Consider the following 14,998-nt stretch of genomic DNA (forward strand, 5'->3'; position numbering starts at 1 on the left):
CCCTAATGATTGAACTACTTAAAAGTATCACATTATGCTCCACTCCTCCACCTTTTGCACAGCCTCCTGTTCCAACGTATCCCGGTCAACATTCTGGCTGCCCTTCTGACAGTCTTCATCCTTATCCTCACAAATAGCCAGTACATTGTTCCTGTTGGATAGATTCATTTTCTGCATATCCTCGTTCACCAACAAATCTGGATTTCCATTGCTGTGCACTATAAACTGCAACAGCCTCATTCTGACCCTGCACCTCTCTACAAGATGTGACTAAAATCTGCAGCAAACTGTCCAATACTCCTTTTGCTGCTGTATGTTTTGGAGTATCTCCAATTCCCACTCCAGCTCTATGACCCTGTGCCAGAGAGTTTCCAGGTGGAGACATCTACTATGGACATGCTCCCTCGGGATAATTCCGTTATCCACAAAATCCTATATCCAGAAAAAAATAACTGCTCTGCGAGAACATAGGCTGTCTTTATTTAAAAGGTAAAATTATGTGTAGATGCATTTTAGCTTTAAAGCTATTTTACTGGGTAGCTAACGCCGAAACACTAAGCACTCACCAATTAACTTAGTACTTATTTGCAAATTATCCACGTCCCCTCATACTCTGACCTGACAACTGCTTCCCCTCTATTTGTCTGGTCTCTGCCTCTCTGCTGCTGCTGGCCGTGGCGCCCTGTTAAATCGGTGACTCCACTCACTTACTGAAGCTTAACAGACAAAAGAAAGCACCTCCTTATAAACCCACGCCCTCTGCCACTGAGAAGGACAAGGACAGCAGATGGATGGTAGAAGCACCATTTGCAGGTTCCCCTCCAAGCCGCACACCATCCTGATTTGGAACTATATCAACGTTTCATCACCGTAGCTGGGTCAAATCCTGGAACTCCCTTCCTAACAGCACTGTGGGTGTACTGACAGCGCATGCACTGCAGCAGTACAAGAAGGCGGCTCAGCACCATAGTTGCAAGGGCAATTCGGGTTGGGTAATAAATGCTGGCCTAGCCAAAAACCTCCACTCCCTGTGAACGAATGAAAAAAAAACTCCTTTTCCCCCTGTACACCGAATTCTTACTCTGAGCAAACACTAACTTCCCACTATTTTCATAATGTATTCAGTTAACATTGCAATCTGTGGTAACACTCTGCCTTACTAGAAGACTAAAAATAGAAACACAGAAAATAGGACTAGGAGTTGGCATAGGCCAGTCGGCCCTTCGGGCCTGCCAAGCCATTAAAAAAACATGTTTGATCATCAAAATCATTACCCTGTTTCGTTTCGTCCCCATACCCCTTGATCCCTTTGGCATTAAGATAGATATCCATCTCCTTCTTGAAAATATGTAATTGTTTGGCCTCCCCTGCCTTCTGCGGTAGAGAATTCCGCAGGTTCACCACCCACTGAGTGAAGACATTTCTCCTCATCTCGGTTCTAAATAGCATACCCCATATCCTGAGACTGTGACACCTGGTTCTGGACTCTCCAGCCATCGGGAACATCTTCCCTGCATCGAGCCTGCCTCGTCCTGTTCGAATTTTATAGGTTTCTATGTGGCTCTATCTCGTTCTTCTAAACTCTAGTGAATATAGGCCCAGTGGACCCAATCTCTCCTCATACGTAAATCCTGCCATCCTGGAAACCAGCCTAGTAAATCTTCTTTGCACTCTGTCCATGGCAAGGGCATCCTTTCTCAGATAAGGAGACCAAAACTGCACACAGTACTCCAGATGTGGTCTCACCAAGGCCCTGAAGTAAGACATCCCTGTTCCTGCACTCAAACCCACTTGCAATGAAGTCTAATGTTATATGCCTTTGCAGGCTCATTCAAGTTGCAACAGTTTAGACCGTTTCCAGCTGACAGTAATTACCCCAGATCAGACAATCACAGCTGATTGACTGCTTACTGCGAACTTGACTTGCACGATTAACTGCTAACATGAACTGCCTTGCAGCTTTTTTATATTACAAGTTAAATTCTAAATGTTAAGGCTAGATTTCAGTCTTACACACTAATTACCAAATTCTACACTTCCCACTCTGTTTATAACACATGCAGCTAAAGGTACACACTATGCCTAAAACCTTTGACTTAACTCGACCGACCTCAGAACTTGCAGAAGAACATTGCCCAGGCAGTCAATTTCAGTTCAAGAAGAAGGTTCTGACAACGGTTTCAATGGCAAATAAACTTGAACAAAAACTGCCAGTGATGTCCACATCCCTCATGAAGAAAAGCAGCTCCTAAATGGCCTTGTTTTGTATTTGTTCTCCTGATCTTCTCTAGCGCATCTATCAAACCCCTTAAACATTTTATACACGTCAACTTGATAATGTCTAATCATTCTAAACGCAATCTACTGTAAACAAAGTTTATGCAACTTGTCTTCATAATGTAATGCTTTAAGCATTGTTGTCATTCCAGTGACTCTGTCCAGCACCACCTCCAAAGCCAATGGTTTTGTGAAGTGCGGTGCACAAAAGCGACAACAGATACAACAGAAACATCACATCCTTCTGAGTTTTATATTCCAAGCACCAAGAGATAAAGACCAAGAATTGATCAGCGTTTGAAAGAAGAATTGTTAACTTTTGAGTATTCAGCAAACTTCTTAAAGAGGTCCTGTAGTAATTTTTGTGAGGAAAGGACACAGACCTGAAACAGAACTCTCTTGTTCTCGCCACAGTTGCTGCTAGCCCTGCTCAGTATTTCCAGCATTTTCTATTTCATTTCAGATCTCCAACAGCCGCAGTATTTTACTTTTGTGTTGCTGTAGTAATTCTAATTGCAATTTGATCGATAATTTGTGTAAAGTATGGCTGGATAATCGTGTAGATAAAATTCTACTTTTTTTTTTTTACCCATTTTCTATTTTGCTGTTTCTGTGCAGAGGATGATTTAGAAATTATTTGGATTTGTATTTGTTTTCAATACAGGAAAATCTGAACTTCTATTGGTTGGTGGGATGGACAGATGCTCCGGTCGGGTGGAGGTGCTACATGGACACCAGTGGGGGACGCTGTGTGACCTTTACTTTGATATGGAAGACGCCAAAGTGGTCTGTGAGCACTTACAGTGTGGGACAGTAAACTCAATCCCAGGAGGAGCCCGCTTTGGAAAGGGTACTGGTGCAGTGTGGAAGGAAAATTACAGGTGTCTGGGGAACAAGACGCGATTGTGGGATTGTCCTGTTTCATCCTGGGAACAGTTTAGCTTCTCACATGAAAACGATGCAAGTGTCATCTGTGCGGGTGAGTCATCTCAGTCAATTCTGCTTTCAAGCATCATTGACTATTTCCACAAGTCTCTGATTCACTAGTTTTGCTGATCCCATGCTTCCTTTGTCACTAAGATTCTGAGATGTGTTTGTGGGTTTATTGGTCTGAATTAAATTACAAATGAATCAAAGCTTCACTCCAGTAAACATTTAATACATACAATGAAAAGTTGGTAGTACTTCGCGTCATATAATATCTATTTCTGGGTAAATCTGGGGCATTTTTCATGGGCTATAGAATCAGCAAGATGCTCCCAGGACCACTGCCATGGAATGGATATGTTGCTCGAGCATTGAAACTGTTATCAATGTAGGCAGTTCAAATATGAATGATCATGGAATTCTCTGCAAAGATCAGCTGTTCAATAGAAAACACTGTGAACTTGTTGCAAGATACATAGTGTGAGATATATTTTAAGTTCCACAACACCGATTGCAATAAAATGATATTGAATGACGTAATTCGTTATTTCACCAATGTGCTATGTCTTTGAAAATGTCACAAACATGATGTAAATTTAAATTCGCCCAGTTTCCGGGATTACATTTATCTCTCAGCCAGCACCCTCATATAACAGAATATCTGCTCAGTTATCTGATCACTGTATGTGGGACATTGCTCAATGCAAAAGTGCTCCCACGTTTCACAACTTAAAATATAGGTAATAAAAACAGTAAGTGCTGGAAATACTCAGCAGTTCCGGCAGCATCTATGGTGAGAGAAAGAGTATCAACCTTTCAGTTTGTGGATCTTTCATCAGAACTTCGAGATTTAGCAGTTTTTTTAAAGAAAGGGGAAAACAAGGAAAGAATGAAAGGAACGCTCCGTGGTGTGGTGAAAGACAGGAGAGATGAAATGGTAAAACGGACAATGCACAACAAAAATATGTTGGAATGGGCCAAGTAAAAAGCACATTTCTAGAGGAGGTGCAAATTGGAAGACAAATATCGTCCAATAAAGAAAAAAGGGGGAGGGAATATGATCTGAAATTGCTGAACTCAGTGTTCATTCTAAAATGCTGTAAAGAGTCTAGTGGAAAGAGGAAGTGCTGTTTCTCAAACTTATGTTATCCTGCATTGGAACTGTGTAGGAGAAAGAGGAGAGAGAGGTCAGAGTGGGAGTGTGGTACACAATGAAAATGACAGGCAACTGGAAGCTAAAGGTAAAGCTTGCAGACTGAACAAAGGTGTTCTGCAAAGTAATCACTCCACTGTGTTTGGTCTGCCAATGTAAAGGAGACGCATCATGATCCGTCAATACAGTAAATACAGTATACGAAAGAGTAAGCAGTACAAGTAAATCGTTGTTTCACTTGGAAGCAGTGTTTTGGGGCTTGGATGGTGAGAAAGGTGGAGGTAACAGGGCAGTGGTTGGAACTCCTGCGCTTTCATGGGAAGTTCCTGTGGGAAGGGGTGTTGAGAATGATTGAAGAGAGTATAAGGGTACATTTTCTATACTTAATAAAGAAATAGGAGGCTTATTAAAGCAGGAATATTCTGAGGAGATCATACATTTGGAGTATTTGTTTGATGGTTAGCATTGCTGTAACCCTCTCAAGTCGTTTTTTTTTGCGAATGCAGTATATGACATTGAAAGAAGTACAAGCAAATCGCAGTGGGGGGGGGGGGGTGGGGGTGGAATCCTCGGTTGAGGAAAAAGGAAGACACATCAGAAACGCTGTCATGGAAGGTAGCATCATCAGAGCAGATGCGACGGAGACGGAGAAACTGGGAGAATGGAATGGAGTCCTGATAGGAGGTCCTTACAACCACTGTGGCTTTCAGGGCCCTCAACCGTGTCTGGCCCGTTTCCTGCACCTCTACCCTCTCCCCTTTCCATCCCTCCCAGAACCATGACAGGGTTCCCCTTGTCCTCACTTTCCACTCCATCAGCCACCATATCCAAAGGATCATCTGCCGCCATTTCCGCCACCTCCAGCGTGATGCCACTAACAAATGCATCTTCCCCTCCCTTCCCCTGTCAGCATTCTGAAGGGATCGTTCCCTCCGTGACACCCTGGTCCACTCCTCCGCTACCCCACCACCTCATCCCCTTCCCACGGCACCTGCCCCTGCAATCGCAGAAGGTGTAATGCCTGCCCATTTACCTCCTCTCTCCTCACTATTCCAGGCCCCAAACACCCCTTACATATGAAACAGCGATTTACTTGTACTTATTTCAATGTACTATAATGTCTTCGCTGCTCACAATGTGGTTTCCTCGACACTGGGGAGACCAAACGCAGACTGCGTGACTGATTTGTGAACACCTCCAACAGTCCTCAAGCAGGACCCTGAGCTTCAAGTTGCTTGCCATTTCATCACTCCCCCTGCTCCCATGCTCACATCTCTGTCCTGGGATTACTGCAATGTTCCAGTGAACATCAACGCAAGCTCGAGGAACAGCATCTCATTTGCTGATCAGGCACTCCACAGCCTGCCGGACTGAACATTGAGTTCAATAATTTCAGAGCATGACGGGCCCTCCATTTTACTTTTATTTTTAGTTGTTTTTTCTTTTCCCTTTTTAATTTTTTTTTGTTTTTATATTATTTCATCTTAGTTTGTTCAGTTGGTTTACCCACTGTTTTTTTATGTTTGTACTTGTGGCTGTTCAATTTTCATTCCGTTAAAACCCTTTCTGTACTAATGCTTTGTCTTTCAACACACCATTAACACATCTTTGCTCGATGTCATTCTGGTCAGCTATTCTGTAACCTCATCCTATCTAAACCTTCTCCTTTGTTATCTCTTGCCCCACCCCCACTTAACTTGCTTATAACCTTTTACGTTTCTAATATTTGTCAGTTGTGAAGGCGGGTCACTGATCTGAAACGTTAACTCTGCTTCTCTCTCTACAGATGCTGCCAGACCTGCGGAGTATTTCCAGCATTTCTTGTTTTTATTTCAGATTTCCAGCATCTGCAGTATTTTGCTTTTAATTTGCTATTTCTCAAACTTATGTTAGCCTTCATTGGAACTGTGTAGGAGAAAAAGGAGGGAGAGGTCAGAGTGGGAGTGGAGTATACAATGAAAATGACAGGCAACTGGAAGATAAAGGTAAAGCTTGCAGACTAAACAAAGGTGTTCTGCAAAGTAATCACTCAACTGTGTTTGCTGTGCCAATGTAAAAGAGAAGCATCATAATCAGTCAATACAGTAAATACAGTATACAAAAGAGAAAGCAGTACGAGCAAATCGTTGTTTAACTTGGAAGCAATGTTTGTCGACTTGGACGGTGAGAAAGGTGGAGGTAACAAGGCAGTGGTTGCATCTTCTGCGCTTGCCTGGGAAGTTCCTGTGGGAAGGGTTGCTGAGAATGATTGAAGAGTGCGAAGAGTGTCACAGAGGGAATGGTCCCTTTAGAATGAAAAAAGTTGAGGGAAGGGGAAGATGTGCTTGGTAGTGGTATCACATTAAAGGTGGTGTAAATGGTGGAAGATCATCTGTTGAATATGGAAGCTGATGGAGTGGAAGATGAGGAGAAGCAGAATCCTATCATGGTTCTGCGAGGGGGGAAAGGGTTAAAGCAGAAGTATGGGAAATGGAATGGACGTGATGGGGCCCTGTCAACCATGGTGGGTGGATGAGGAGGTGAGGATAGTCCTCGGATGTGGAAAAAGGAAGACATATCTGGAAGCACTGGTATGATCGGTTGCATCACCAGACAGATACAATGCAGATGGAGAAAGTGGAAGAATGTGATAGAGTCATTCTAGTATTCGTGGTGTGAGGAATCATAGACAAGATAACTGTGAGAGTCCCCAGAATCAGAGACAGAGATGTTGTGGAAGGGAATGGAAGAGTTGAAGATGGACTATGTGAAAATGAGGGGGAGAAATTGGAAGAAACGTTGATGATGCTTCAAGTACAGGGCGAGAGCAGGACATAACAGTACATGTGGACAGGAGGACAACCTTCAGTCCCTCAGGTCAGTCACCTGTCAGCATTAGTGACTACAAATCAAAAGTGCTTCATTGCCTGTGAGGCGACTTGAGATGTCATCGGAAGCATTGTGGCAACGTAAACTTGTCTGTTTCTCTCTATATGGGATGAAAGGAACTGTCATCTGTCAGGAGCTATTTAAAGCCCCTGCACCACCCTTCGGTCTCATCACTTATCCATTGCCGGAATGTGCCGCGCTCAACCCCAGTTCATTTTACCCTTGGCCCCCAGTTTAGTCAGCGGAAGCTACTTGGTATGTCTCCAAAATGTATTTACTGAGAAAAGGTAATGGTGAACAACATCTGCCGACAAGCCTTCTGAACAATGATGACAGAAATAGTAACCATCAAAATTAATATCTTTTCTGGTGGCAGTGAATTATGCTTCAATTTCACCATTGTGTTTCATATTGTAGATGAAAATTGGTCACTAAGGCTGACTAACGGGGGAAGCTGGTGTGATGGGCGAGTGGAGATTTACTACACCGGCAGCTGGAGGAGATTACAGGACAGACTCTGGACCCTGAATGATGCCAACGTGGTCTGTACACAGCTGGGCTGTGGTGAAGCGACAGCCGCTTATAACTATTCAAAGGACGGAAAGAGTGAAGGACCCATCTGGGTGAATGATGTCCAATGTGGAGGAAATGAATTGCAGCTCCAGAACTGCAGTTTGTTCACATTGAATTCGTCTCTCACTGACTGTATGGATGTTGGGGTCCTGTGTTCAGGTAAACAAATTCTTCACTGCTTTTACAATAACAAAGAAGTGAAATGTCTAATCTGCTGAGAAAAGTGATAATACAGGTTACTTGTTCCTGGGTGTCTCAAACCAGTAATTTCATTTGGGGTCAGGGGATGAGGATGGTGGGCGGTGGGGGAGCTGGGGATGGATGGGGTGGTGTGCAGGGAGAGAGAACACGGACACAATTAAACAACAAGAACTTTTTTCTTACAGAGCTTTCAATAAACACATCCATCACAAAGAGTTTATCAGGAATGTAATCGGACAGAAAACTGACACAGAGCCAGACAAAGAGATGTTAGAGTGGGTGACTAAATCTTTAGTCAGATGGTTGGATTTGAAGAGGCGGAGACACAGAGATGTTTGGGGTGGAAATTCTCATCTGGGTGGTAAGATGGTTAAAGGCTAGACTGAAAGTTGTGGGGGATGGAAGTTGGAGATGTACAAGAAGCTGGATTCAGATAAATGCAGAGCTCTCGAAATGATTCAGGCTGGAGGAGGTTATACTGATGGCAGGGGGAGAGCATGAAGGTGTCTGAACATGAAGATCATAATTGAAAACTCGATGCATTGGCAGCAGGGATACCAGTGAGTGCAGTGACGTTCCTGAGAGGGGCTTAATGGAGGGCAGGCGACAAAGCTTTGGATGAGCTGATGTTTCTGGAGGATGCAGGATGGGTTATCACCCGGGAGAACATTGAAATATGCTGTTCCACAGACAACAAAGCATGGGTGAGCATTTCAGCAGCAGATGGGCTGCGGCAGGAAGGGAGGTGAATGATGATAGAGGTGAAAGATCTCTATTTTGTGATAAATAGAATACAGAATTGGACTCTCAGCTGTGGTATCAAATCCGGCGTCGAGCTTGCAATCAGTTCCATTGTGCAGTATATAAGTGCAGGTAGCTGTGTGGGAGTTGTTCTGGTGTAAGTTTCATTAGGCTCTGTATAAAAGTAGACAGATGTTTTGGACCAGATGCTTGAAAGTTCCATTGTGCAGCATGTCAATGCAGGCATATGTTCTGGGGAAGTTGTATTGTGCAGAATGAAAGCCTCGACCGATGTTTTTTTTTAGAATTAGAATCAGAATATTTCAGCGCAATACAGGCCCTTCGGCCCTCGATGTTGCGCCGACCTGTGAAACCATCTGACCTACACTATTCCATTTTCATCCAAATGTCTATCCAATGACCACTTAAATGCCCTTAAAGTTGGCGAGTCTACTACTGATGCAGGCAGAGCGTTCCACGCCCATACTACTCTCTGAGTAAAGAAACTACCTCTGGCATCTGTCCTATATCTATCACCCCTCAACTTAAAGCTATGTCCCCTCGTGTTTGCCATCACCATCTGAGGAAAAAGACTCTCACTATCCACCCTCTCTAACCCTCTGATTATCTTATATGTCTCTATTAAGTCACCTCTCCTCCTCCTTCTCTCCAACGAAAACAACCTCAAGTCCCTCAGCCTTTCCTCGTAAGACCTTCCCTCCATACCAGGCAACATCCTAGTAAATCTCCTCTGCACACTTTCCAAAGCTTCCACATCCTTCCTATAATGCGGTGACCAGAACTGCACGCAATACTCCAGGTGCGGTCTCACCAGAGTTTTGTACAGCTGCAGCATGACCTCGTGGCTCCGAAATTCGATCCCCCTACTAATAAAAGCTAACACACCATATGCCTTCTTAACAGCCCTATTAACCTGGGTAGCAACCTTCAGGGAATTATGTACCTGGACACCAAGATCTCTCTGTTCATCTACACTACCAAGAATCTTCCCATTAGCCCAGTACTCTGCATTCCTGTTACTCCTTCCAAAGTGAATCACCTCACACTTTTCCGCATTAAACTCCATTTGCCATCTCTCAGCCCAGCTCTGCAGCCTATCTATGTCCCTCTGTACCCTACAACATCCTTCGGCACTATCCACAACTCCACCGACCTTCGTGTCATCCGGAAATTTACTAACCCACCCTTCTACACCCTCTTCCAGGTCATTTATAAAAATGACAAACAACAGTGGCACCAAAACAGATCCTTGCGGTACACCACTAGTAACTAAACTCCAGGATGAACATTTGCCATCAACCACCACACTCTGTCTTCTTTCAGCTAGCCAATTTCTGATCGAAAGCTCTGAATCACCTTCAACCCCATACTTCCGTATTTTCTGCAATAGCCTACCATGGGGAACCTTATCAAACGCCTTACTGAAATCCATATACACCACATCCACTGCTTTACCCTCATCCACCTGTTTGGTCACCTTCGAGAAAAACTCAATAAGGTTTGTGAGGCACGACCTACCCTTCACAAAACCGTGCTGATATTTCGCTAATGATAGTTTGGGGTTGTTCCAACGAACATTTATTTAAATATGACAGAGTGGAACTTACAACATATGAGATAGTTAATGATTCAGATTTAATACCGATTGGTTGCAGTAAGTATTTTTTTCGGACACAGCGGCATTCAATACATTCCATCGTTTCACGTCAGAAGTTTACAGTGCCGAATGGTTACTACACACTCAGTCACTGGACAGAGTAGAGTATGTCATCTTGTTCTTTAGTTAGGTAGATGTCCAGCTCCACCCAACATTTATGTCCGCCTACAGAAGCCATGTGTCTTCTCCTTGTCTTCTACTTCTCTATCTGATGGGTCACATCCTGATTCTTATTCCCCAAAGTGCCTGAAGCAATTAGTCCAATCATTTCTGTCTCGTCCAGATTAAATACTGGTTTCCTGCTCAGCCAGGAGGTCTACACATCTGGAGTTCAATTGTCCAATGACACTTCCTGATCCTGTCCAACATTTTGCAGAGAGATCCTGTTTTCTGCCCTCTTTGTTCACTCCAACAGTCATATATTGATATAATTGTTAGTTTAGATCATTGATATTTTACAGACAATAGCAATTGATAATATGCCTCACAAGTTTCGTCTGCTCATTGAACATAATAGCAGCAGCCTGTCTGGACAGAGAGGTCTGCATATTCTCTGTTCAGACGTATGGTTTATCTCTAAAATTACTCAAATGTCTTCATTGTCAAAGACAGAGTCCCATCCTTACAAAAGTAAGTGATTCTGTTATGCAATTAATATTACATCGATTTATGATAATGTTATAATCAACACGACCCTGGAACATAGTTCTACACGAAGATACTGTATATTGCAAGACTGATGTTCAAGGGTAGAACTTGTGGACGTTACATTCTCCAGTATGAATTGGAAGTAATATATAGGGTGGATAAAAGAAATTCTGGCCTTGCCAGTAACACCCACACCCCATGAAAGAATTTTAAAAAAACAGAAAGGCTGGGTGACATCTGGCCAACAATCTGGTAATATAATCCTGAATGGATCAATCACATAAAGCATCATCGGGTCCTGCTCTTCTTTGCTAAAACCACCCGTTAGACAATGATCATCCAGGAAGGCAAAGGAAACGCGCAGCATATCTTCTCCATCATAAATCTTCCCCCTGAACCACTCCCCTGCCTCGTCCACCCTGAACTCCAAAAATAAATGAGAGGACTCCTAGACTTTTTGTCACAAAGTTCAAAAATATCTGTTCAGTCGCCTCCACAACTTACCTTTCTTCCCCAATCCACCGGGCCTAACTTCCTATCAGTTGTTCAACCCCACCCCGCACCATCACCCTGAATTCGCTTTTCTTGTTTCTCTCCTAGAGTCCTTCACGCTCTCTCTGAACCTATGCTGTTGATGAAATCCACGTCTTGCTGTGTGCGCCTTATTTCTACTAAGATACTGAACAGAGACATTCCCTTCCTGGGTCCCATGACAGCTGACAATATTAACGATTCTCTCTTTCTCTCTTCATGTTCAGCCCTCTCTCCTTCAAATCGGCAGTCATCATGCCTCTCCTCAGAAAGAAACCATTGACCACCTGTCCATGCAAATTATTGCCCCAGCTCCAACTGTTCGTTGCTCGCCAACGTCCTTGAATGTGTTGTCGCCTCCCAAATCCATGCTCATCTTTTATGGACTGCATGTTCCAATTCCTCAAATCAGATTTCTATCCACACCACAAGACCAAAATAACTCTTATCAAAGTCACAAATGTCATCCTAAGTGATTGTAACAAATCTAAACGTTTCCTCCTCCTATTTCTTGACTTGTCTACAAATGTTGATATGATTGATCATGAAATTCTTCTCCAACCCCTCTCCATTATCCCCTGGCTGGGTGGGACTGCACTCAGCTGGTTCTAGTCTTATCTGTACAGTCATAGTCAGAAAGTTACCGGCAATGGCTTCTCTTCCCGCTCCTGCAAAGTCACCTGCAGTGTCACCAAAGGATCTATCCATTGATAGCTCATTTCTCATTTACATGCTGCCTTTCAGTGATATCCACAAACTGAGCCTCAGTTTCCACATGTATCTCACTGTATCCAACTCTACCTCACATTCAACTCTCTTGAGCCCTCCACAGCCTGGACACTGTCAGAATTCCAGTCTGACATTCAGTACTGCATCAGCAGAAAATTCCTCCAACTCAGTATTGAAAAGATAGAAACCATCAGTCCCCATCGCATGTTTCCTTGCTGCCAACTCCATTTCTCGCCACACCAACTGTCTGTGACTCAGGCAGACTGCTTGTAATCTTGGTGTTACATTTGACCCCGGGGTGAGCCTCCTACCAAATCTCCATATCTTCATTAACACTGTCTATTTTCACCTCCATGACATCACCCGAATTTGCCGTGATCTATTCTTGTCGATTGCCCTTTACCCTCCAGACTCGATAATTCTAATGTAATCCTGGCTGGCTTCCTTAGTTCCAACCTCTGCAAATTCTGCTGTCTCGACCAATTGCCACTCAGGCATCTGCCCTCTGCTCACTGACCTACTTTTCCCAGCAATGCGCGGTTTTAAATTTCTCATCCTTGTTTTCAAATCCCTTCCTGGCCTCGCAGCTCCTCTCTTTGCAATCGGCTCCAGTTTGACAGCTCCCAGTTCTGGCTTCTTGAGCATTCCTGATTTCAATTGCGCACCATGGCGGCCGTGCCTTTAGCTGCAAAGGTCACACGCTCCAGAATTGCTTCCTTAAATCTCCCTGCCTGTCAACCTCTCTTCCCTGCTTCAAGATACTCCATAACAAGCAAACTCTTTGACTTCGCTTTTGGTCATGTGACCTAATATATTCTTTGGTGCTCTGTGTTAAATTTTCTTTGATATCACTCCTGTACTGCGCCTTGGGATGTTGCATTACGTTAATGGCGCTAGATAAATGCAAGTCACTTGCAATTCAAGATAAAGGCAATAGGAGATGACAGTAAATGTCTGACCAAGATAACAGATAAGGGTAACATACATGGACAACGAACATATACAGTAATAAAACATGGGTATAAATTAATTGTTATTCGTGTGAGTGATCGCCTGTACAACAACGTACACAGCGTTCAAAACATAAAATGGGAACTGGAGAACATAACATGTCAAAGCCAGATGTAGTAGGATATCTGAAACATTTCTGTTCATTACATTCTGTGTAAGAAGCATGTGTAAACAGATATTCTGTTTTATAGCTTTATTTACCTGTCGCAGGCGCATTTAACATGTCTTGTTTTAAAGCTGGTGATGGTGCAATGAGTTGCATTGAGTGATGAGGTGAATGTCTATTGAAAGTATAATCCTCCTGTACTGTTGTCCAACAGACCACGTGCAGGTAAGGCTGTCTGACGGTGGAAGCCCATGTACTGGCCGAGTGGAGATTTATTACAATGGGATATGGGGTTCAGTCTGTGATGATTCCTGGGATCTGGCGGACGCTGACGTGGTTTGCAAACAGCTGGGTTGTGGAAAGGCCTTGGACCTGGCACTTCCGGCATCTTGTGAACGAGGCTCAGGGCCAGTTTGGTTGGATGAACTGAAGTGTTTCGGTAACGAATCATTTCTCTGGGAATGTCCCTCAGCATCGTGGGGTAACCACGACTGTTCTCATAAAGAAGATGTGAGGATCTTGTGTTCAGGTAAGGGTGCTTCCATGTGCCCATTTTCCGTAGTGTTGTGCACATGGCTTCACAGGGAAGATATGACATCGAATTACATACAATGGACAGCACAGAATCTGGCCATTCGGCCTTACTGGTCAATGTGGTGTTTATGCTGCCCACGAGTATCGCCCCATATCACTGCATCTAACCCTCTTTGCATATCCGCCTACTTCTTTCTTCTTCATGTACCTATACAGCTTTACCTTGAAGGCATCGACGCTCATCACTTCAACAATTGCATGTGTTCGGAATTCAAAATTCAAACCACTCCGAGCTAAAAAAAATAATTCTCCTGAATATCTTATTAGATTTGTTCATGATCATCCTATATTTATGATCACTAGCTTCGGTTTCTGTCACTTTATAAGTGATTAGTGCCCCTGTATCCCGAGGTCTCTTTGCTGTTATACATCATTTTAATCCTTATTTTACAAGAAGTACGTTGCCTCTTTATTCTTCCTATCAACACTGACCACCTTAGACTTATCTGTATTCAACTCATTTGGCAATTGTTTGCCCATTCGGCTCTTTTACTAACGTCTTCCGTATTTCGTATTTGTTTTTCTTAGTGTTAACTATATCCCCGAATTGCTGTCATCTGAAATTTTGAAATCATGTCTCCCTTGTCTAAGTCAAAATCGTTTTTGTAAATATTGAGCAGCAGTGACCCCAGACCTGTGGAACACGACTTCCCACCTTCCGCCATTCTGGGTTACCACATTTAAACCCGACAGTGTGCTTTGTAGCTCGTCTTATACTATTCTTCCACTGATCTCTTGACTTCACATGCTCTGACCCCAGTCATGATCTCACGATGTGGTTCCTTGTCGGAGGCCTTCTGAAAAAAACGTGCATGTTGCGTCGACTGCATTATCCCCGTTATCTTTCTGTAACGTCTGAAAACAATTCAGTAACGTTGTTTGTCTTTCTGTTGTTCAATCCGTGTTGATTATTCTTTAATACATTATGGGCTGCCGGTGTTTTTCTATCGCTTTTCTTGAA

The 14,998-nt window shown here is 43.4% G+C and overlaps 1 protein-coding gene across 1 annotated transcript; it reads left to right on the forward strand.

The window, feature by feature from the left end:
- The first annotated feature begins 3,214 nt into the window (after positions 1-3,214).
- On the forward strand, positions 3,215-14,606 carry LOC137358844 (scavenger receptor cysteine-rich type 1 protein M130-like). Its single transcript, XM_068025061.1, has 4 exons — positions 3,215-3,256; positions 7,643-7,957; positions 13,658-13,966; positions 14,566-14,606. The coding sequence occupies exons 2-4, from the start codon at positions 7,933-7,935 to the stop codon at positions 14,604-14,606; spliced, it is 375 nt and encodes a 124-aa protein (XP_067881162.1). The 5' UTR covers positions 3,215-3,256; positions 7,643-7,932.
- Positions 14,607-14,998: the final 392 nt, after the last annotated feature.

The sequence above is a fragment of the Heterodontus francisci genome, unplaced genomic scaffold (genome assembly GCF_036365525.1).
Source record: "Heterodontus francisci isolate sHetFra1 unplaced genomic scaffold, sHetFra1.hap1 HAP1_SCAFFOLD_157, whole genome shotgun sequence".
NCBI lineage: Eukaryota > Metazoa > Chordata > Chondrichthyes > Heterodontiformes > Heterodontidae > Heterodontus > Heterodontus francisci.